Raw genomic sequence first — 23,770 nt, forward strand, 5'->3', positions numbered from 1 at the left:
GTCAGCCCAGCTCCTGCAGAGCTTCGGCAGCTCCAGGGATGCAGGGACCACTGGGATCAGGATCCAGGTGCTGCCCTCCCTGTGTGGACCTGGAAAAAACCCCTTTCTGGGAGAGTACAGATGAGCTCTGCTCCCTCCATCTCCTTCACTCCTCTTTGTGAGCTCCACCCTGACATCTCTCTGGCCTCTGTCTCATCCTCTTCCTCAACAGATTATGGAAAATCTCTGTGCACTTTGTCAGGAATTAGCATCCAGTCCTGGATGTTCACACCTGGATGTACTCCATCCAACTGAGTTCCAGAGATGGAAAAAAAAATTTGGGGGAGAAACACCCCCCCCCCAAAACCAGTAGAAATTTTCATGTGATAAAGTTCCTGGCACTGAAAAAAAACTAAAACTGTCCCAGAGAATCCGAGTTCCTTTCCCTGGCACTTCTCTCCAGAAAAAAAAAAAAAAAGAAAAGAAAAGCCTTACAAGTGCCTTGCAGGATCTTGCCTAAGAGATCTGAGCTCAGGCAATAACTGTAACTGCTTTTGGGTCCCAAGGCCAAGTTTCAGTCAGAGATGACCCAGACTGGGTGCTGGAAGCAGAGCAGAGATTTGCTTTGTGCATCTTCACTCTTTCTTCCTTATGTTTTCTGCTCTTTCCTCAGGAAGCCTCTTTATCATCTCACAGTACAGGTAACTCCTGCTTCAATCACCAGAGATCTCTCTGGCAGAACAGGAAAATCAGTCTCTCAGCAGCAGGGCTGAAAGAAGAGCTCAAAAAATATAAAGGAAAAAAAATGGTGATTATCTGAGTGCCTTTGAGTTCCACCCTGAGCTTTTCTTTAGCACCTTTTACCCATGATGGAAACTGATTCTTGTTTCCTATCAGGGAGGAGAAGGAGCCAGAAGCAGGGAAGATTTTGCTTTAGTGTCACCGTGGGATTACAGAGCAAGTCTGGCACTTTCCTGTCATTTCTCTCTGTGTGATGAGAAACGGGCTGTGCCTATCCCATTTTTTTTTCCCCCCAAGGGTAACCCCCAAGCAAGACTGATATTATTTCCTGCAGGATGTGGAGAAGCAGAGGGTTAAGGAGCCAGGGGGAGGGGGGGATTGGAAGGGGATGGCTCAGGTGAGTGTTTATGCTGTTCCAAGCCACAGCTCCTTGCTACAGGGACCCAAATCCACCCCCGTTGCCTCCCTGCCCCTGGCCCCTGCCCGCTGCAGCAAAATCACTGCAGGGCTCAGGCACCGTGGGAAAGTCAGCGGAGTCCTGGAGCCCCAGCTGGGGCTGAGTCAGAGCCCCACCTTGCTTTGAGCTGCGGGGAGCAGAGCCCCAGAGAGGCACCAAAAAAAAAAAAAAAAAAAAATAAGGCAGAGCACCAGAGGATGGTTCCTACCCAACAACCCATCCCCACTCCCGAGCTCTGCAGCCTCCACAGCTCCTGTTAAAGCAGGGATGAGGCCGTGTGCCCCACGAGCCACCGGTGGGATAACCAGGAGGGGTGGGGAGGTTTTTTTCTTCCAGGGATCATTGCACAGAAGGGAAAAACTGAGAGGCAGTGGCAGGGCCCCAGCAGGAGGGCAGGGATGGGACGAGGAGTCCCCATTACTCACAGGAGGGCAGGGAACTGCTCAGCTTCACCCAGGGAAAGGGCAAGAGCTGAGACCACGGGTGTGCAGGAATTTCTTCTCTATCACCCTCCTCTGAGCTGTGTCATTGTCACTGCCCCTCCTGCCGGTGACCCCACAGCCCCCAGCAGCAGAGCAGGGACCAAATGCATCCCAAATACCTCATACTCAGTATAAACCTGTGGGACCATTCATGGCAGGGTTTCTTTGTCCATGACAAGTGTCCTGGGAGGACTCTGGATATTCTCCTTTCAATCCCAGTCTGTGTGTTCCTGATTCCACCTCCTCTCTGCTCCTGAGTCCAGGACTTTACCAGCCCTGCAGCCTCAGTGGTGAGGGCAGCATCACTGAGGGGACAATATTGGGTTTGTTTCTATTTGTATATACTTGTACATATTTCATTATTTTCTTTTTCATCACTATTGTTCTATTAAAGCCATTTAGTTTCCAACCTGTCAGTTTCTCTCCCTTGTTCTCTTTTCTTCCCCTCCTGGGAAGGCAGGGAGCTAGCACAGAGCATCTCTCACATCACACCTTGACCCCAGGTGTCACTTGTTGATCAGAAACACACCAGGACTGAGGCTGTGGTGGGGCAGTGTCAGGGTTTAACACTGGCCTGACAATCAAACCAAATGCCAGATGCTCTCCATTAATCCCCTTCCCCTCCCTGATAAAGAAAGGAGAGAGAATAAGGGAGGGAGACTGATGGGTTGGAAACTACACTGGACAGCTTTGATGGAACAGTAATGAGAAATAGAAAAAGTTACTAAATATATACAAATACACAGGAAAATTGATACCACGTTCCTCTCCCTGCCCTGAGCAGCCTTGTCTGGATGAGAGGTGTCCCTGCCCTCTGCAGGGAGGTTGGAGGAGAGGAGCTCCAAGGTCCCTTCCATCCAAAGCCATTCTATGATCTGATGGAGCTCAGTGGACCCTCACCCTTTATCTTTTTCACAGACACAAACTGCAGAGGGACAGCCTTCATCCTAGGAGGTCAGAGCAGCTCTCCCCTGGCAGGGTGGGATGGGAAGCAGCACATTTCTTGTGTCTTTTTGACGTGAAAGCAAAACTAGTGTGAGGCCAACAAAGAGGGTGAAACCAGGCAGAAGGTTTGCAATGCTCCTGCAATCACCTCCTGTGCCCATAGGGCACTCACCAGAGTGTTCCCAATTCTTGTCTCACCACCACCACTTCTCTGAAAAACCCACCTCCTGGAGTCATTGAGGATGTTCTTTTATTTCCAAGAAAAAGCCTGCAGAGAAAAGCTTGACGTGCTCAGCCCCACCCCAGGGCTGGAGGGTAGCACATCTTTAGAGTCAGGATTAAGAGGACTTCACTGCAAATAGCTGGGTTCCATGACTCATGTCCATAGCTTGTTCATTTTTCTCATCCTTGGTTGGAAACCATTCTAACTGGATCATCTTTGCAGTTTGTGGCTGCTTCCACTGTACCTGGTTGGACATAAAGGGATGCATGGAAAACAGGGTGGGAAGGAATGCTCCAGCTGACTGTCCAGCCTTGCCTTTTCTGGTGGTGAAATGGAGGCTGAAAGTCATGCACCCGGTGCCAGCAGCCCAGAAGGGCACTGGGAAGGAGACATCTTATTCCCCAGCCAGGGATAGCAGGAACTCAGAGTTTGTGCCCAGCAGCACAAGGAAACAAAGCTCCCAGCAGAGGCTTCTGCAGAGGTGAGTGCTGGAAGCCTGGGGAGATGCTATCAGGTGAAACCTGACAATGGGAAGTGAGAGCCCCATGAAAACACTCGGGTATTTAATTTATGTCTGTATCACGGGAGATCTTTTCTCACGTGTGTGTTGGTGTGGGCACAAGGACATTCCCCAGGGATGAGGCTTCTTGGGCTTTTCCCATGGACCTGGAGCTCTCAATATCACTGAAGCACATTGAGGTCAAGGTGGAGATTCAGGCTGGAGATCTTCAGGGCTCTGGGACAACCTTCCCCTAAGAAACAGGTGGATATTTATGCTCAGGGATGGGCTGGAATGAAATAAGAGGCTTTGTTTCCCACGTGAGGCCCTTGCCATGGGGCCAGAAGGGATCAAGCAGCCAGTTCTGGAGGCACATTTCCTTGCAGCAGGGCACAACACACACCAGCTCTGAAGGGCCTCTGGCAAGATCCCCAAATTGCCAGATACACAGCACTGACCACAGGAGATGACACAGTAGATGGAGCTGTTTTATCCCATCCGTTCCAGCGGGAACACCAGGACAGCCAGGACACCTTCACAGACCTAAAAATAATACTTTCTGTATTACTTCTTCCCTTTGAATGTAACCTGACTCACCTGAGCTGCTTTGCTCATTCATAATTTCCCAGACTACTTAATATTCTCCCTGCCTATAAAGATTTCAGCTTTTTAGATGCTGAACTTGACCCTTAATATCCTCCTAGTAGGGTATAATTTATTTAAAAAGCACTGGCCTCTTTCACACCTTTCACCTCCATGTGGAATCTAGCAGGACAGAGACTGAATTAATGGCCCAAAATCCAAGTTTTCAGGTATTCTGTCAGGGTAAGGCTAAATATTAGAGTCCCTGCCAGTTACCTGTTGCCATCCTGTTCTGCCAGGCTGGTGTGAAGATGTTTCAGCATCAAGAGACACTGAGGACTGAAATTAGGACAGAATGGGGCTTGTGGACAATTCAGGTTTTTGTGCTGTTAAACATCTTAGGCTGAGCCTGAACTTCATTGCTCTGTCACCAAAAAAAAAAAAAAAAAAAAAAAAGATTGCAGATAATGAGCTAATAACACTTCACTTTCCCAGCCTGCTTTGCATCTTCAAAGCACTCCACAAGAACAAAGTAATTAACTGTCCAGAGCAGAAGCTGATGACTAAGAGCTGAGAAGCCATGTGAGTCAATCTGCTTGCAACAGCTCTCTGCAGATTTCAGTAAAAACTCATTTTGGAGGAAGGTTTTGTGGACTGGCCCGACTGGTCACACCAATCCCAGGGGTGTGAGCAGCGTGGATGGACCCAGCCTGGGAGAAGCCCCACGGACTTCAAAAGAGCAGCAGCTCAACAGGAATCCCAAACCCCATCCTCTGCCTCCCTCCTTGGAATCTGCTGAGCTCACAGTCCCTCTGCAAACCTCTGCCAAGCCAGGGCCATCCCACTCTGCTTGGGAGGACTTCACTCCCAAACAGTTTATTTCCAAGACCATTAATTCAGAAAGCACACACTGGGGTGTGCTGGGGTCTGCTGGTGGAGAAGGAACTTTTCTCAATGTCACTTTGGGTGCCACCAACCTGGCCTTGGAGCTGTGTTGAGCTTGAGGAGCTCTGTTAAGTCCTGGCTCTCTTATTCCTTCCTTTAGGCAAATCATTAAAGTTGCCACAAGAATGTGACTTCTCTGGCAGGTCCTTGGCTTTTGGGGCATGTGGGTCACTTTTACTCGAGCAAAACAGAGATGAGAACTTTTTCTTTTTTCCTACGGGTAAAGGAACTTGGACACTCAGCCCTATGAAAGAATTTAGACATTTCAGACCAAGATTTTTGTCTTGGAAACTGCTGCCTAGCTGTGTCTGTTTCCATCAGGAAACCCCTCTGGCCTGTCTCTGAGGCAGAATCTCTAAACGACAGATGAAATTAAACTGTTTCCCCAAATCCTCAGCACATTTCAGCCCCCGGGTTGTGGGGAACTTGAGGAGCTTTAAAGAGACTTTTCCACAGCTGTAACCAGCAGGCAGGGGTGATGGGACCAAATGCTTCTCCAGAGATGGAACAGACAGGGAGTGCTCCCCTTTCATTCCTTGCCTGGTTGGTGGGCAGAACCTTTCAGAACTTTTCCATCATTTTTCCTTCTTCCCAAAGGAGAGGTTCTTCCTTCTGAGCTGTCGCTCAGTTTCCATGCCAGAAAGTTGTCCTGCCCTTAGCCCAAGGGCCTCTGAGCTGCACTTGGGATTTTTCTACAGCTACTCAGAAATGCCACAAAGTCCAGAATCCTTCAGTTGCTCTCCCTTCACAGTGTCAGTGTTTGGGCAGCCACACTTAATCACAGGGCTCAGCAATTTATGGGACTAATTGCCTCATTGAGCAAATCCCCAGGAGCTGCTTCCTATCCTGCCACACTCTGCTCCTTCCAGCCAGGACCCCATCCTCCTGGCTTTGTCCTGCCAACTCCCCCATCCTGAATCACCCTCTGGAATATTTATCTCTTCCCACTGCCAGGAAAGTCCTGGAACTGAAATCAGTTCCTTGAGTGCATCTGCTGAGTGCTGCTGTGAGCTGGGACCAGCCTGGAGCTACAGTGCCTCAGTGAATCTGTGCAGCTGGAGGAGCAGCAAGTTGAGCTCTGGTTGGGATCAGGGATGCTGTGGATGCATCTGGAACCCATTGCTGCTCCTCCACACTCTGATTGTTCCACCATGGAGCCCTCGGTGCAGCCAACCCCACCTCTGGGCAGGGAGGAGGAGGAGGATGGTGAGATGCAGGAGATGCTCTGCTCAAGGGATGTCCTCCTGCTGAGGCCCTTTTCCACCACCCAGAAACACTTCTTAGCCTTTGCCAGGATGGTTCTGCTTGTGATTATATCGAAGTTTGAAACATTGTTTGAAATGTTGGCCCAGAAAAAAAAGTGCTGTGGTGAAAACCACTCAAAGCCAAACATTTCTTTTCAAGAATATGTTGGTTTAAAAAAAAATAAATCAGCAGAACTGGAGAGCTGGAGATCTTGGCTGAACTTTATTTTCTGTCCATTTTATTTTCAGGTGTGTCATGGGAGGCAGGGAGCACACCTGCAGGCCAGCACTACAACACCACCTGAAAAGTTACCATAATTGCTCTATTTTGACAGCTAATCAACAGCATCTGGTTCACTGTGGAAGATCAAAGTGTTTCCCTGGATCAAAGTGTCCTGGCTGTGTCCTGATATCCCAGTTAGATTTATGGCTTTGCAAAGGCACAACTGGGTTTGTTTACAGGTGCAGATAAAAGGTCTGAGCAGTTCAGGATGCTTCCTAAGCCCAGAGAGCCCCATCAGGACATTCATTGGGATATTTCCTTGTGCCACAGTCTGACACATCCCTTGTACTGTGGGGCCTGGAATTCTAAACCAGAAGCATTCGAGGAGAGTCCTGAAGGCTGCAGCTCAGTGAGGGTTAAAAACCAGAGCTCAAAGCCACGTTCCTATCAAACCTAGGAGATAGGATCTTGAATTTTCCATCTGACCAGCAAGAGCTGTAACCTCTGAGCTGCTATGGAAGGGATGTTTTCCCTTCTGAACTGGTCTGAGAGCAGCCCTGAGGAGAAGGACTTGGGGACATTTGTTGATGAGAAGTTCAACGTGAGGTGGCAAGGTGTGATTCCAGCCCCAAAACTGCCAGCTGCATCCCCAGCAGTGGGACCAGAGGGCCAGGGAGGGGATTCTCCCCCCCTGCAGTGCTGGGTCCAGCTCTGGGGTCCCCAACACAAAATGCCCAAAGACTCCACCATGAGCACCTTTAACCAGGGATATAACTTTGCTCACATAAGCAAGGTCCTGCACCCTGTGCTCTCCACATGAACCCCACACAGAGCATGTCCTGGCCTGGATAAGCTCCAGCTGGGCCTGTTGGAAATGAAAAGAACTGGAAACACCACCTGCACGGGGACTTGAGGGCTTTGGCTTCAGTCCTGGTATGACCCCTGCCTGGAAAAATCCTCCCTACACAGCAATTGTCTTTGTACATCTTCCTGCATGAAATAAATATGCAAGAACCTGGTCTGCTGCAGATTATTGAAGTTCACCCTCACACCCTGGGGCTGCCTGACCCACACCCCAAGATGCCACCATCCCTGCCTGATCCCTGCCTCTCTTTGTGCTGTGGCTGCTGGGGTTCATGCTGATGAAAACTGATGCTGCTGAGCAGCTCAGCACCTGCACAAAGAAGACATTTATCTGGGTTTTTTTCCCAGCCTGCTTCCCAGGCCAAGTCTTAAATAAAAGCCACAGAGGAGGAGAGAGGAGCAGCAGAGGAATCGTGGACTGGGTTGGGTTGAGAGGGACCTTAAAGCTCATCTGGTTCAATCCCATTCCATGGTCAGGGACACCTCCCCCAGCCCAGGGTGCTCCAAGCCCCATCCAGCCTTCAACACTGCCAGGGATGGGGCAGCCACAGCTTCTGGGGGCAACCTGGGGCTCAGCACCCTCACAATACAGAATTTCTTCTGAATACCCCATCTCAATCTCCCCTCTTGCAGCTGAAAACCCTTTGCCCTCATCCCATCCCTCCAGCCCCTTGTCCCAAGTCCCCAGCTTTCCTGGAGCCCCTTCAGGCACTGGAAGGTGCTCTAAGGTCTCCTCAGAACCTTCTCTTCTCCAGGCTGAACACCCCCAATCCTCTCCCCCTGGCTCCAGAGCTGCTCCAGCCCTCCCAGCAGCTCCATGACCTCCCCTGGACTGGCTCCAGCAGCTCCCTGTCCTACTTGGAAGCCCAGAACTGGACCCAGCACTGCAGGGGGGTTCTCCCCAGAGCAGAGCAGAGGGGGACAATCCCCTCCCTCACTGGTGGTCCCACTGCTGGGGATGCAGCCCATGAAAGGGTTGACTTCTGGGCTGGACTCATACATTGCCAGCTCAAGACCAAATAATGAACCTTATGACTGCACTGCTGTCAAAGGGCTGATCCCTGCTCCCCGATCCCAGCATCTCCAGGCTCCTGCCCATGGCTGCCTCCCTGCACTGCAGCAGAGTGGGGATCACACCCCAGGACTTCAGGTGAAACCTGGGCATGAGAGCACACGCAAAGGGAATGATTCAGACACCACCAGGAAGCTTATTTTCCTTCCACTAAGTGCCAATAAAATGCTTCTTCCAGACAGCAGCTCCAGCCTCTTCCTCTCCATCCCAGGGCACTGCTGCCTGCTTTGTCAGCACCACTTGGCTCCTGGGCACGGGGCACTCTGGAGATGTTAAACTGTGTTTGTGGCTCATTAAAGAGCTCATTGATGATTTAACACATCTGTGGAATCAGCAGAAACCAGGGGTGACTTTAACCAATTAAAGGCAATTAATTGATACCCATAAATTAGCTACTCTAAGCAGCGATTTACAGGGCTAAGGCATTAAAGGAAACTTCAAGTTTTATAAGGGATTTCAAAATAATCATAAAAAAAAACTTGCAGACGTCAGGTAGGTGCTTGCACAAACAACTGGTCCTGCCCTGTGCTGAGGAGGCCCAGCTCACAGCAACGTGTGCTTTGGGCCTCTGGAGCTGAAAGCTCCAGGTCTGGAAGGTGTTTTAAAATTCAACATTCACATCCTTTTTTTGCTCTGAAAACACAGCCTGTTGTTAAACCTGACCTGTAAAAATCAGGGCTTGTGCTGCTTCATTTTCTGCCATTTTTTGTTGGTATTTGACCTGGGCTTGAACTCAAGGCTGAGCACCCCAGTGCTTCACCTGGTGACAGGGGAACCATGAATCAGTGTGGGGCCTGAGTGAAAGCTTCACGGGTGGTGAAAGCAGGGAACCCTCCCCCCATCATACACTGCAAAGGTAACAGCATCCAGTGCCATCTGCTCCATGCTGTGCCACCCCTGAACACCCAGGACATCACTGGGCAAACACAGCCCATGCTGGGACTCTGTGTGCCCCAGGGTCACTGCTGGGTGTCCTGAGTGAACTGTGACAGGAGCAGAGGGAAGGGATGGAAGCTGTGCCAGGGGAGGTTTAGGCTGATGTTAGGAAATATTTTGTCACTGAGAGGGTTGTTGGCCCCAGGATAACAAAAGCAGCATCTTCTGTGCTATCCTGAGCATCCCTGGTAACCTGACCTGATCAGACATGAGCAGGTTGCTGGGCAATATCTGTACAGGTGCTACAATATCTGTGCAGGTTCCACAGTACCTGTGCAGGTTCCACAGTATCTGTGCAGGTTCCACAGTATCTGTCCTTCAGCCTGGCTTTGCCCTGGGAGCAGCACTGCCTTTGCAGCATGCCTTACACATAGCTCTGGTTTAGCACAGCCACAGCCCAAAACATCGACTCAACTTTTTACCAGCATTTTGGGTGACAAATGCATCTTCCTTTGCATCCATTCCACCACTTGGGGACACTGGTACCTTGGGAGCACCTTGCCTGGGGTTTGATCAACAGCCCAGGAGGTTCACACGCTTGGGACCCCTGTGGGCTCTGGGCTCTTGCAGACAAATGTGCTGGGAACCCTGAAAGGAGGAGGTTTGTACCCCAGACTGCCAGCAGCCTCTGGAGGTTGGAACTCTGACCAGGACATTGGGATCACTCTGGGGAATGCAGAGATCTCCTGTGCCATACCATATTGTAGGACATGAGCCCTGCATTGCACCCACCAGCACCCACACCTCTCTGCAGCACCTGCCAGAGGGTCCCAGCACCCTGCACTGCCTGGACTGTGGGACACAACCTGGTCTCTGTCCCTCACTTGGGGGAATTGCTCTTGAGCAGAAGCTGTTTCCACGTGCTGTGCTCCCAAGTGGTGCTGCACGAGGGGCTGCTCCCCAAATGACCATGGCATGGAGGATGTCTGCATGCTGTGGCAGAAGTTGCTGTTTCTCTGCAACAAGTTAAGAGGATGCTACATCTCATAGCTCCTTGGATGATGTCCTACCAGAGAGGGCTTGGATCTGGCACCCAAAGGTCCTTCTGCCCATGGGGATGCTGAGACCACACAGAGTGCAGCAGGACATTGGGACACTGCAAAGCTCCACCATGACATGGCACTGGGAGATTGTCAGCACCCCATGAGACCCTCCAAAAGGTGCTGCCGGGGTCCCTCACTCTGCAGAGCACCCCACAGCTGATCCCTGGCCCCCTGCACCCACCTCGGACTCATCCTCCACTTGCAGAGCTGGTGCCAGGTATGGCAGGATGGGGACAGCCCTGCAGGCCAGAGCTGCTCCAGCGACTCCAGCAAACCCTGGCACAGCCCTTGAATTGCCACACAAGGCTTGGGGTGATGCCAGCACCCTGTGAGACCCCGTGGAGGACCCCAGGGTGTTGCACCCTATCCCAGGGGATTTCTGCATCCTTCTCCCCGCTCAGCCGTGCCGGAGCGGGGTGGCAAGGCACAGACACGGGTGGGAGAGGGAGGAAGGTCGGGGGTGGGCGCGGGGCTGGGTGCTGACTCGGCTGCTGGGGCCCGAGCAGCGGGTGCTGGGAGGGAGGTGCCGGGCAGGGAGGGATCGCGGCGGTTTCGGCCCCGGCGCGCAGGGAACGGGGTCTGGCGTGGGGCCAGAGCCCTGCGGGACAGGCAGCGCTGTGGGAAGCAGGGAGTGCCCCGCACCCCCACCCTGGGCGCTGCCCCCCCGCAGGGAGGGGCAGAGCACCGGCACCAGCACCGGCACCGGCACCGGCACCGGCACCGGCACCGGCACCGGCACCGGCGGGGCCCTGCCTCCGCCTGCCAGAGACGTTTGGAAGGTGAACCTCCAGAGTCTGGGAAAAGGGATGGTTTTTTTCCAGCCAGACCTTTCTGCTCTGAGCGCTCCTCTCGCCCGGGGCCACGCATCAGGCAGGGTGGGAATGTGACTTCACCCAACCTCCCCCCGGGTAATTCATGTCCTGGCACTGCCCCAGCAGTCACCTCTTTTGTCGTAGAGATCATAGAATCATCCAGTTGCTTTTCTTGGAGCAGACCTTTAGGATCATCCCATACAACCCTTCCCCTAGCACTGCCCAGGCCACCCCCACCCCATGTCCCTCATCCCCACATCCCCAGGCTCTGAAACCCCTCCAGGGATGATGGGGACTCCAGCCCTGCCCTGGGCAGCCTGGGCCAGGCCCTGACAACCCTTTCCAGGCAGAAATTCTTCCCCAGCTCCAACCTAAACCTCCCCTGGCACAACTTGAGTTGTGCCAAAAGTTCCGCTTGTCCCGTTCCTTGGGAGCAGAGCTGATGTTCTCCCACATCTGGAACCATGCTACAGAGGTGCCTACAGCTAGATGAGAGAGATCTGCACCCCTGAAAGGACCAAGAAATGGTCTCTACACACTGATTCATTTCAAATCTTCGTTGCATGCTGTCAGAACCACACAGAAGAAGCAAAGGTCTGTGTCCTTTAGGAAGAGGTGGAAATAGGAATGTAAATGGCCTGGAAGCTGCCTTGTGACAAACCATGGACCAAGAGGCTTAGAAACAGAGCCTCTATCCACAGGACCCACCCTGACACAGACGGGAGGGCTGGTGCAGCAAATGCAGGAACTCAAGTGGTCATAACCAGGATTACCCCAAACTGCAGCAGGAAAAGCAGATCAGACCACAGAGATCTGTTATAAAACCTCCCAAGGACTGCAGGGTGAGATGCTGTCAGGCACAGGAACGTTATTCAGGAGGTCCTGGGTGGTTGCTGCATCCTCTGGCACCCCAGGGTGTGCAAGTGTGTTCGCTGATCTAAGCCCTGCTGGGACTTTCGTGTGCCCCTTTCCTCTGGGCTTGGGATGGAGACAACATCCACACCCCTCACCATTCTCTTTATTTACAGACACATCATCAATGGGGGGCATGGAGATGTGGAAAGGTACCTTGTGAAGCAACTGCCCACCCAGAAAGCACTGTGCCTGCAGCAAGGTCTTAGCAAGCCCAGTGTGGTGGGAGGGTGGTGGGTGTTTGGTGCAGGCTCCACGACCTGGGGGAGACAAGTGCTCGACCAAAAGGCAGCAACAGACCTTCCCCAGCATCCTTTGCTTCCTGAGCCATCTATTTCCACCTGCCACCCACCATGGTCTTCCCACGGGCACCCTTTGACCTGGAAGAGAAGCAGAAAAGCACATGCCAGAAGGCATTAATGACCTTGAAAGGGAGGGGACAAGGTGGTTGCCATTTGCTGCCCTGCCAAGAGGACCAAGCCTTCTCCAGCTGAGGTTTGCTGCTCTGTGGGGAAGAAGGTCCTTGGTGGCAACCAGGTTGAGTGGAAAGTGTCCCTGCCATGGCAGGGGGGATTAAAACAAGGTGATCTTTGAGGTCCTTCCAACTCAAACCATTCTGTGATCCTATGGGAGATGCCAGATAACACCTCAGGACCTGAGTGGTTTGGGTTTCAATTGTCAACAAGCTCATGTATTTTGTGAGGTGTTTCTAAGGACCCCCAGTTCCTTTCCTGTGAAATCTCCCTCCTAAGGATCCTTCAGAGAAGAATCAATGAGTTGGATCTTTGGTTGCAGAGGGATAACAACAGCTGGAGGATCACCCTCCCAAGAACCAGAAACTGTGAGCCAGGACCCATCACATCCCTCTCCTTAACCCACACCAGGGGAACAGGCACTGCTCTCAGTATAGGACAGCACAGAGGAGGAGGAAGCTTGTGTGGACAGTGAAGGACACTTGTGACATCTCATGAGAGCTACCAGGGGAGTTTTGGCTCCTTGTCTCATCCTCTGCCCTGCTGCCAGCCTGGTGTCCATGCAGCACACGTGCAGTGGGAGACACACGGCACTCAGGAACACCCATACTCACCCTTTGCTGCCAGAACAGACCATGGTGGGGCAGGAGAGAAGAGAAATTTGGTGTGAGAGGGTGGGAGATGCTGCTCCCTGACATGCTGGGCAGGCTGAGCATCTCATGGGAGATGGTGGGGCAGGATGGGGATGAGAGAGGAGGAGGATGCTCCAGGGGTGGGGGTACAACACCCCCCTCCACCCTCCTATAAAGGATCCCCAGTGCTGTGCAGGGAACATGGGCACAGGGACAAGACCCCTGACCTCGTGGGCCTGCCCAGCTCCCACAGCCCATGGGATATCCCCTCCTACACAATCTGGAATCTCTGACAATGCGTCTCTGAGGTCTCACAGCAGGGATAGGGGTGGCTCGGGGCTGGAGGGACCCCCCAGGACCCACAGCCCCATGTGCAGTGGTGGGGGTCTCACTGGGGCCCATCCCCTGCTGGGGTGAAGATGGTGGAGGTGGGAAGCAGGAGGGATCTGTCCGTGGGACCACAGCAGGGTGGGCCAAGGTCCTTGAGTCCCCTGAAGGTCCAGTGGGACCAGAGGCAGGAGTGGGAAGGACAGGAGGTGGCTCGGAGAGAGCCAGGAGGTACACAGGGTTGTCTGGGGGATAGGGGAGCTGGAAGGGCAGGAGGTGTTGAGGAGGGGGACAGAGCCTGCCCAGGCACTTACACTTTCTGGTGGTCACTAACACGGTTTCGGAGAACATTGATCTGGAAGAGAGGCAGAAGTGGATGGTGAGGCCTGGAAAGGTCCCATGCCCGGCCAGGGATGAGAGTCAGGGTGAAGATGCATCCCTGCTCTCTCTGCCCCCACAGTCCCTGAGTGGGGTGTGGGACAGGGCTGTGATGTGCAGCACAGTGCAAAGCCCACTTCCCCAGGAGCTGGGAGGTCACAGGGCCACCACACAGCCCCACAGCATCTCCTGGCTGTGTGCTCAGCTCTGCCTGGGCAGCTGGAAGCCTCTGGAAGGGATGGGTTGATCCTGACCATCTCCAGGAGGGAGACAGAGCTGGCTTGGCTCTCAGTGAGGCAGAGTCTCCTGGGTGTTTGTCACCCCAGGCACAAGGAGGGGACACAGCCCTCTCCTGACACAGCTTTCCTGTGACAGCACCATCCCCAGACAACTTTCCCACTCCATGTCCCAGCTAGGGAGGGAGCAGAGGGAGCAGCAGGCACATGGAGGGTGAGCAAGCTCAAGGCTTGCAGGACCTCTCAGCCCACCTCGTACTTCTGACGCTTGAACTTTTCCTGCAGGTCAAACTTCTCAGCCTCCAGGTCCCAGATGGTTTGCCACAGCTCCTTGGCCTTCTCCCTGTGGGAAGAGCCCTCTGGTCTCAGTGTGCAGAGGGATGAGGCTCAGAGGGAGCTCACTGCTGGCACCGGGCTGTGATGTCCCTCCTGCTCCCCCGGGACAGGGTTCTGCAGGCTCCATGCCCAGACAGGGATGTGGGAGACAGTCCCACGCGTGGGCCAGAGCCACGGGTGAGGACGGGTGGGGACACGCGTCCCATGCGTGTGAGCGTGGCTCCCTCCGATGGTCAGGGATGCTCGCAGCAGCTCGGCAGTGGTGGCCCGGCAGACGGGACCCGTGTCCCCCGTGGGATGTCACATCCCCTCTGCCAGCTGTGCCCTCACCCTCTGCTCTGCCTGCAGGTCCCAGGAAACCCACCCGAGCCCCAGATCCTGCCCCGGGAGGTGGGACCCAAAGCAGATCCCCTGTCCTGGACATTCCCCCTGCAGCCCAGGCTCACCTCAGTTTTTCTTCACTCAGGTGCTCAATGTTCAGGGGCTTCCGTCGCTCGCTGAGGATTTTCTTCTTCTTTTCCCGCTCTGTTTGCTTCTTTCCACCCTTTTTCTCTGACTGAGGAAATCACCAGTCCATTGGAGGGAAAGTAAACCACCCAGACTTTGCTCTGCCTCTATCCTGTTCTCCCCACAAAACTCTCAGCTTTTGGAACTCCAGAAACATGAGATCCTCAAGGAAATTGTGGCAATAGTGGACAAGACATGTCCCCTACTCCTGTGGCAAGGCTGGACCTGACCTGGCCAGCATCTGCAAAGGATCAGATCACTTTGTCCCTCCAACCACTGCTGGAACCCAACAGCCTCTTCCTCTGCTTGTAGAAACCACAGCCTACCAACCCTGAGCACATGCATGGTGCTGTGAGGCCAGACCATGGCTGAACCCTTCCCAGGAGCACCAGTGGCTCCACTGCAACCCCCCAGAGTCAGATCACACCTTCTGCATGTAGCCTCCAAAATGCAACATGTTGGAGAAAGCTTTCTTCTTCCTCTCTTCCTCCTCAGCCTTCTTCCTGGCCTCCTCCTCCTCTTTCCGAGCTCTTTCTTCCTGCCGGGGACAGAGCTGGGTCAGGAGTGGGCAGACCCACAGACCAGCAGCACACATCTTGTGCTCTGATGTGCTCTGTGCCTGGAGCTGTGCTGCCCAGGAGCACCCAGGACCCCATTCCCAGAGGGAAACTCACGGCCAGGCGTGCCTGGCGCTCCTTCTCCCGCTCGCTGCGGATCCGCTGCTGCTCTGCCCTCTCCGCTCGCCTCTTTTCCTGCAGAAGGAGAGGACCTTGGCACCCCAGGGAACCCCTCTGACCTTGGGGATGCATCCTTGACCCCCAAACCCCTGAGAACCCCAAGGGGACATCTCCTGCTCCCACATCCCCCAAAGGAGCAGCGTGGAGCTGTGACCATGGGGGAAGGGGCAGTGTCACAGTGGCCACTCCGGGGGCTTCCTGGGCACTGGGGGGAAAAACCTGGCTCAGATCTCAGGTTCTGAGGGGTGGAGGAAAGGATGGCAGCTGTGTGCCCACAGGGGAGAGGTGGCACCAGTGTTAGCAGGAGGAAGCTGCAGACATACAATCCTGTCCTTGAGGGAGATGAGTTCCTCTTCCTCCTTCTTCCTGCTCTCAAAGTGAGCCTCGATGAGGGCCTGCAGCTCGTTCAGGTCCTTCTCCATGCGCTTGCGGTGGATGTCCTGCCCCAGAGTGGAAAATCTGCAGTGGCTGTGGGCCCACGAGTGGAGCCCCTCAGGAGCTGCTGGAGGTGGCAAGGGGAGGGGATCACCCCTCGGGGGCTGACACCGTGTGGGCAACTTACATCAAAATCCAGTCTCTCACCATCTGGGATTTTGGGAGGCACCAGGTTTGGCATGAAGAGCCTGCAACCCAAGGTGAGCAGGAGGATGGAGAGGCTGCAGCAGATCCCTGGGACAGGATGGTGCCTTTCCCCCGTTCTCAGCCCTCCTCTCTGAGCCTCCCAGTCCACAGGGAAGCAGAGAGAGCACATTTTGAGGACAGGAAAGTGTAACAATGCTTGCTGGAGGTTGCCAGCTGCACAGCCTCAGAGGAAGAGCTCTGGCATTCCCGGGAAGCACTCCAAGGTGCCTGCATGGCTGGAATAACTCCACAAGCTGCAGGCAACTTGGCCATGTCCCTTTGCCAGACACCCTGGGGCTGGCAGCCACCCCACTGCTCACCCAAAAGAGCACAGGGGAACCATGGACTCCAGTGTGAGCTGTCACAGGGAGCTGGAAACCATCCCCCCACCCGTGGTGGGCTTAAGGGAGGGCAGGAGATGCTCATAGGAGCACATAAAGGCACAAAGGGTTGAAGAGATTGAGGCTGAGGACGTATCTGCCTCCCCCAGAACAGCATCCCCGAGGTCCATGAAGCCCTGCAGGTTCCTGGCAGTGGTTGGTGGCTGCTCCTGTCCCCAGGATGCTGATACTTGTGTCCCTGTCCCATGCCAGCCATAGCAGGAGGCACTGCAGAGGCCATGTCCTGGCTGTGCCTTGGGCTGTGTCCCCAGCCTGGGCTACACACAGACATTCTCTGGCTGCAGGGCTACCCCAGGGAGTGCTCAAAATGCTTCAAACCTGCACAAAGCCCTTGTTCTCAGGACCCCCTTCATCCCCTCTATCCATCTGCCTGGCTCTCTCCATGTCCCAGGCCCACGCTGTGCTCATTCTCTGAGGCCTCACTGTCCCACACCCTTTGTAGACCACGGAGCCTCTGTCCTGGGCCAGACCTTGCACAAGAGAAAATGCACCAACACTTACTTGGGTTTTGGCTTCGCTTCACCTGCAGGTCCCCAGGAGTGGGAGAGAAAGACAAAGTTAACTGAGGCATTTGTTGGGGCATCTGCATCAACACCCCCAGGGCAGAGCTGAGCTCCAGACCCTTCCCCAGCTCCATTCCCTTCTCTGGACACTCTCCATCCCCTCAATGTCCTTCTTGGTGTGAGGGACCCAAAAATGACTCCCGAATTGGATGTGCAGCCTGACCACAGCCAAGGCATTCACCCAACACACGTTGACACTCTTGGCTGAGCAGGAAGGTGTTTGGTACCTCCTAGATGGGCAAAGGGACAGTTCAGTCCCTCCTGCCCAGAGAGGAACAAGGATGGATACTTCACCTTCCCCAGGCTCCTGCTCCCGTTCCCCCTCTCCACCTGTGGAAAACAAAATGCTTTGGCCCCTGGAGGCCTTGCTGTGCCCCCTGCCCGTGGTCACAGTGGGGTGGGTCAGACAGTGCCTCCTACCCCATCCTTATCCCTGCTGCAAAACCCAGCTCCATCCCTCTGGGATGACTGGGGGACAGCAGCTCCCTCAGGGACATCTCGTGTTCACAATCAGACCAAGAGAGCCCCAGGTCCTCTCCAGGAGAAACCCAGCAGGAGCTCAGGCTGGGACAGCAGCAGTGCTGCCCTTTCCTGCAGTCTTTTGGGTGAATTTCTTCCCTCAGCAGCACAAAGCCCCCTTCCTGCAGGACTCCTGCTCTCCCAGCCCTGGAGGATGGGGCCAGGGCAGCTCTGCACCAATTACCCCAGATTCTCTCTTCAGCAGGAAATTAATTCTACACCAAAAACCCCCCAAGGGAAGGCACAAGGGCCCAGGGGGCTGGGATCAGGACTGAAGTGGCCAACACCAACTCTCCTCCATTCCTGCTTTACCTTCTGCTGGTGCTTTCGTTTCATCTTCTTGTTCTGTTTCAAAAGCAATGGGGAGGATGTGAGCACCCATGGGTGATGGCAGCCACATCCCTCCAGCACAGAGGGGTCCTAACACACAACCTGGGGTACATGTTGGGACCCAACCCTGTCTGCACCAAAGGGGTCTCATCAAGTCCAGGGCTCCCCAGTGAGAGACCTCAGAGCATGACCCCAGCTCGAGAAATCCCCACTCTGAGGCTCTGGGACCTCTTGATGGAAAAGGATTCCCTCATTTTGGGGCATTATTTCTAAGTGCTGGACACAAACTCTGTGATCAGCAACCAGCAGAGGACCCAGGCACTGGGTAGGTCAGGACAGGGCAGCTCAGGTTTGACACCACTTTACTGGAAGCCACAGATATGGGGGGACCCCACCCCTCACCCCTCCCACTGCCCAAGGCCACCCCGGGACATCCCAGACCCTGCTGGGCACCCCATGAAGCAAATGTGGCTCCAGCCAAGTCATGAGAAGCCACCACACACCTCCTGCCTTGGTGTCTTCAGTCTCCTCTTTGGTTTCTTCAGTCTCCTCCTCTGCCTCCTCTCCCTGTTCTTCCTGACCTGTGGAATAATGGGCAGTGTCAGCCTGGGAGCTGCTGCTCCTGCTGGATCCCCATGGACCCCGGGATTGGGACAACCACAGCAAGGAGATGGTCAAGAGAGAGACCTGGGGAGACGTGGGAGGAAGAAGCTCAGGAAGCAAAGAGATTCCCTCCAACCTTTACCCAGGAGCTGCTCTGTGCTAGGGCAGGGCAAAAAAAAAAAAAATTTAAAAATTAAGGGATTTCTATCCAAGTCCTGGGTTGTCCCTCATTCCCTCCTGTGCTTTTGCACCTCAGGAAGGGAGGGAACGATTTCTGTCACTTTGCTCCAGGCAGAGAAGAGCAAGGAGGGCAAAGCTGCCTGGCACCAGGGGATGCCCCTTCGGCACCTTCGCATCCCTTGTCTGACACCGCTGGAGCATTTTTCCACTGGAGGGAGCAGCATCCCCACAAGACTCCTGCATTGGAGCCAGGGTGATGCTGGGGAGACTCCGTGGTCCCGCAGCAAGAGAGAAGGGAAGAAAAAGAAGGCAGCAACCCCCGTTCGGGTGGGAGGTGTAAGAGAGGAGTCAGAGGCAGGAGCAGGGCAGGAAGGGGGGAGTGCAAGAAGCAAGAGAGAGAAGTGGAAGAATGAAAGAAAACCATTTCCCAACCAGAGAGAGGCAAAAGACACACCAACCCACGACATATTCCCAGCAGCAGTGGAGATATGAAATAAAGAAAGGTGCAATAACTACCGTCTTCTTCCTCTAGCCATTCTTCCTCTTCTGAGCCAGGGAGGAGGGAAAGGAATAAGTGCAGAGGTTAGTGGGATGCCATGGAGCTGTGGCATGTAGCTACAATGTGCATGAGACGAGGACTCGAGCGATTTCCCCCCTTGTGCCTCTCTTTGCTTTGAACTCTCAGGATATGTTACTGAGCAGGCTGACAGTGCCCTGAAAGAGCTCAGCAAAATGAAGCTCCCAGCCCCAGCACCCCAGCCCTGCATGTCCCAGAGTGGCTGCCTGCACCCTGGAGTTTGTTTCTTCATCAGACAGAGGGAGCTGGAGGTTTGTGCTTGAGCATCATTCCTCTTACTGCAGCTGAAGCTCCATCTCCCATTGAGTTCTTGACTCCCATTGAGTACAGCATTTCCACCCTGCTTTGAGGCAAGAGATCACTCTGACAAGAGGTCCTGAGAACATCCAACCTGGTTTTGATCCCACTGGTTCACATGGAGAAATCTAGAGGATTGGCTTGTCTGCCTCTCCTTGGCATCCTGAGCCCATTGCAGCCAAGGAGCTACCAACACAACCCACCCAAGGACAACCCTGACCAGCACTTAGCTCTTGATTTTTCCAGCTCCTGGTGAAGCACTTACCTTCTTCTACATACTCCTCTTCACAGGGCACACATGAGCACGGAGGAGAGGGAAGGGAAAGAAGATGCAGGTTATTGAAGTTGCTCTGATCATTTCTCAGCTTCAGCCTTAGAGCAGCTGCAGATGCTCCTTGTCCTCTTACCTTCCTGCTCCCTGGAAAGCACAACAGAAATCCATGGAGTTCCAGTGGTCTGCTGCAATGGGGCAGGTGTCCATCAGTGAGGATAAAGAGGAATTTCACATTTCCTCAGAGCTTGTTCCCCTTTCCCATAGCAAAGGGCAGGGGCTGCTGTGCAGGCTGCTGTGTGACGTGCCATGGGGTGGCCTTGGGGATGGGACAAGGCCCAGATCACCCTGCAAGGCTGCAGATAACAGGAGCTGAAGTGTTTACTGATGCTTTGACAGTGCTCAGAGCACAACACCCTTTTGCATCTTGAGAAGATCAAGTGACCATGGTCTGTCACCCTAGAACCCCACCTTTGTCCCAAAGTCCTTTTCTGACCTTGGGGAAGATGCAGTTTGTCCTTGGGTGTGCTCAGGGGACAGGGGGCACAGGGCTCAACCTGACTGCCAAGACCTGAGTGTCTGTTGTGCTATTTAAACCTGAGAAGGATTCAGATCTACTTTTCCTGCTTCTGGATAAGAAGCAGCAGCTGTGTTTGGGCTGATCCCTATGACCAGGTATCACAAGCAGTGAGCTCCTTTTCTCCAGGGTGCAGCCCATGACCCAGCAGCCCTCACCAGCAAATGTCACCCTCAGATTTGGGCGCTGAGTGGTGATGCTTGAGACGTGGCACAGACTCCATCAGTAAGGGACTGATGACACCAGATTTTCCCAGCTCTGTCTCAGGGATTTAAACTGCAGCATCTTTGATGCAGAGACTGTCCCTCGCCACATCTGTGATGAACACCAACTCCCCACTCCTGGGGTCTCAGCACTGTCACAGCAGAGTCCCAGATGGGCTCAGGGTGAGGGGATCTCCCACTGGGAGAGTGGGACAGGAGCCAGAGCCCCTGAATGCTCCCTCAGCAATCTTGGGACCCTGCAGGGCAGTGGGAATAAGGAGAAGGAAAAGGTGTTTAAAAACACTCCACTTACTGCTCGTATTCTTCAGCGACCTCCTCAGAGCCCGACATGCCTGGGTATCTGGCAGAATTCAGAGTGGATTGGAGGGTGAGGAGTGAGATAAGGACCAAGCACAGCCCATCCTGCAGCACCCCTGGCATAGGGATGTTGCATCTCTCCAAAGCACTTGCGGCTTCCAGACGGCCCCAGCTGAGCTGTCCCAGCCTTATCTCAGTGTAGATAAGGTTCCCCCCTCCCCTCCTGCCCTGGGATCCGAGCTCACCCCAAACAGGAGGCAGGAGATGCTGCAGAGCCTCACACAACACCCGTGGCTGCTGGCAGGAGCTGTGCCCAGCTTAGGGCACAGGAGAATAACCCAACCACAACCTTCAGCTGCTTTTCCTTCCTCACTATTCTTAGCTCTGTTGGGATAGAGAAACTTGCAGGGATGTCCCATTGTCACAGATTTACAGCCCTGCACAAGCCACATTTCAGTGAGCCCTCCCAGCCTACCCCTCCAGGTGCCAAGAATTCTCTGGAGAGGGATGGTCAGGGTGCAGCAGGAGCATTTCTCTCTCCCTGTCCTGGTCCTGAGACTGAGTTTAACTCAAAGGAATAATTCACAGCCTGGTTAGGAACAGTGCTGATACCTCCAGAGGAACAGCCATGCTCATCTTCCCAGCACACCCAGCTCCCTGCCAGATGTGAGCAGGACTTTGCTCATGGTCCCACCTCATCCCACCCAACCCAAGGTCTGCACAGAGCAGCCCCATAGCCATAGAATCATAAAATGGTTTGGGTTGGAAGAGATCTTAGAGATCATCAAGGTCCAACCTCCCTGCATGGGCAGGGACATCCCCAGGAGGGGCCAGAGATGGGTCCAGGACCAGCCCTGAGCATCACCCCCTGTCCCTGCCCACCTCTTGCATTCCTGCCAGACCCCAGCAGAGCTGAGGTGCAGCAGGACCAGGCAAGGCAGCCCTAGAAATAACTCCCATGTGCTGAACCACCTGTTGCCAGCCCTCCACTGCTTCTCTTCTCCTGAGGAGTGTCTGGGAACAACTGGTCCTGACTACATCTGTCAAGGATTTATTACCCAGGAGGGGCAGGACAGGCTACAGAATCACTTATTCAAGATGCTGAATTCAGGATTGGAACCCACAAGCATGGGAAAGAGGCTTTCCAGGAGGGATGACTCGGGATACCCATGGCACACAGGGGTCTGTCAGATCTCATTTCCAAGCAATGACTCAGAAGATTCTTTGTGGAGACAAAGTCAGAACTCAACCCCATCTGCCTCAGGTTCTCTGCACGTTCCCTTCCCTCTGATGGAGCTGAGGCTTGGCCCTCAGCACCCCCTCCCCTCCAGCACCATGCCCTCAATCTCTGCTCCCTCTCCAACATCAGTTCCTGGCCCAGCTTTTCCTCCAGGCTGGGAATGCTGCTGCTACTCCCAAGAGTTTGGCGAAATCCTTTACGTGACCTCTGAGTACCCAAGATTTCTGTGCTCCTTTCACAACACAAGAGCAGAGGTTCCCTCCTGGCTGTGACAGTACAAACATGCATTTGCAGAACCTTATTTCTACATTTCCATTCCCCTCCTCTCTCCTCACTTGATCCCACAGAGCATTTGCTAAGGAACTGCAACAAATCCAGGACTGTCAAGGGAGTGCAGAAGAAAACCAGTGGCACTAGGAAATATCCATCCATCCTCTGCACAGATAAACCTGTCCTCCAGAGCTCTGAAATCTTGTTTTGAAAGAATTAGGAAAACTCAGCCAGATGTACTGCAGACAGAAAAAGGAAACACTGACATTTTTGATTGCAGAAAAGTCTCACATTGGTTGCTGTGTATTAAATAACCCAGATATCTCTCATTCCTTAAACCCCCCCTCTGCATTAGCTCAGGGCTGGCTGATCACACCTCTGGGTTAACCCTCTCCAGGCTGCAGTCCCTGCTTTACCCAGGCCCCAGCACTGGCTCCAGCCTGGGTCACATCTCTGCTCCCTTTCTGGGTGGCAAAGTCAGACCATGCCCAGGAGCCTTCAGCCTCAGGGTCAGGCTGGCCCAGCTCATCCCTCCTGTCCCTTCTGGAGACACCAGGAATGGGGATCTATGAGATTGCCCCAGAACCAGGGCAGGAAAAATCCTTCTCAACCACTCGGGCGGTTCAGAGGGTGCTGGGCAAGTGGCAAACACACCCCCCAGGAGTGGGTCCTGAGGATTTTTCCGTGGGAATGCCTTCGTGGCAAAAATCCATCCCTGTACAAGAGGCTGGGCAGGACCACCAACCCTGAGCCCATTCTGGGTTTTTAACCACTGCCCAGCATCCTCCAGGAGCCGGCACCCTCTGCCCCTGCCTTACCTCTGCCACGGGGATCCCGAGGAGCTGAGGGGAAGCCAGTGGGTGTCTGGGAAATGCTCTTGGGGGGCAGGAGGCTTTAAGGGGGCTCCAGCGCCCACCCCGGGGCGGGCAGTGCCGGCAGGAATGTGCCCGGCGCCCAGGGAGGAATGCAGCACTTGTGAGCTGCTATTTCAGCCCCGGCCCCTCCGCTGCTCCCCCTTTCCCCCCCAGGAGCCCATATAAGCCCAAGCTATTGTGTGGCCTCAGAGATTTGCTATTTTAAACCCTCCGGACTGAGATACACGAGTGCCTGAGGGGCTGACACAAGCCAGGCAGCTGTCACTTTCTAGGGCTGGGGACACTGATAAGGCAGCACTGCCCCAGGGGGCACCAGAGCCCCCCCAACAGCCCCCACCTG

The 23,770-nt window shown here is 54.1% G+C and overlaps 1 protein-coding gene across 4 annotated transcripts; it reads right to left on the minus strand.

Annotated features, from left to right (window-relative positions):
• Positions 1–12,003: 12,003 nt before the first annotated feature.
• On the minus strand, positions 12,004–23,416 carry TNNT2 (troponin T2, cardiac type). 4 transcript variants are annotated; one of them, XM_030465446.1, is made up of 17 exons: positions 23,374–23,416; positions 21,041–21,088; positions 20,084–20,094; positions 19,942–19,959; positions 18,523–18,600; positions 18,002–18,034; positions 17,465–17,500; positions 17,109–17,130; positions 16,148–16,208; positions 15,909–16,025; positions 15,523–15,600; positions 15,276–15,386; positions 14,788–14,897; positions 14,258–14,348; positions 13,706–13,746; positions 13,047–13,052; positions 12,004–12,339 (listed from the first exon to the last, which is right to left on the minus strand). In XM_030465446.1, exons 2-17 carry the CDS (start codon positions 21,076–21,078, stop codon positions 12,291–12,293), a joined length of 900 nt encoding a protein of 299 aa, XP_030321306.1. In that variant the 5' UTR covers positions 21,079–21,088; positions 23,374–23,416; the 3' UTR covers positions 12,004–12,290. The 4 variants fall into 4 exon arrangements, with proteins under 4 accessions (XP_030321306.1, XP_030321307.1, XP_030321309.1 ...); XM_030465447.1 differs by lacking the exon at positions 23,374–23,416 and adding an exon at positions 21,291–21,310; XM_030465449.1 differs by lacking the exon at positions 17,465–17,500.
• Between the last annotated feature and the right edge of the window lie 354 nt (positions 23,417–23,770).

This window comes from Calypte anna, chromosome 26 (assembly GCF_003957555.1).
Source record: "Calypte anna isolate BGI_N300 chromosome 26, bCalAnn1_v1.p, whole genome shotgun sequence".
Taxonomy (NCBI): Eukaryota; Metazoa; Chordata; class Aves; order Apodiformes; family Trochilidae; genus Calypte; species Calypte anna.

Coding starts and splice junctions, on each gene's coding strand:
- TNNT2 (XM_030465446.1), bottom strand. CDS start 21,078: ATGTCGGGCTCTGAGGAGGTCGCTGAAGAATACGAGCA. Junction 15,601..15,908: donor TCTCCCTCAAGGACAGGATT/GTATGTCTGCAG, acceptor CTCCTTCTGCAG/GAAAAGAGGCGAGCGGAGAG. Junction 14,898..15,275: donor TTGGAGGCTACATGCAGAAG/GTGTGATCTGAC, acceptor TGATTTCCTCAG/TCAGAGAAAAAGGGTGGAAA.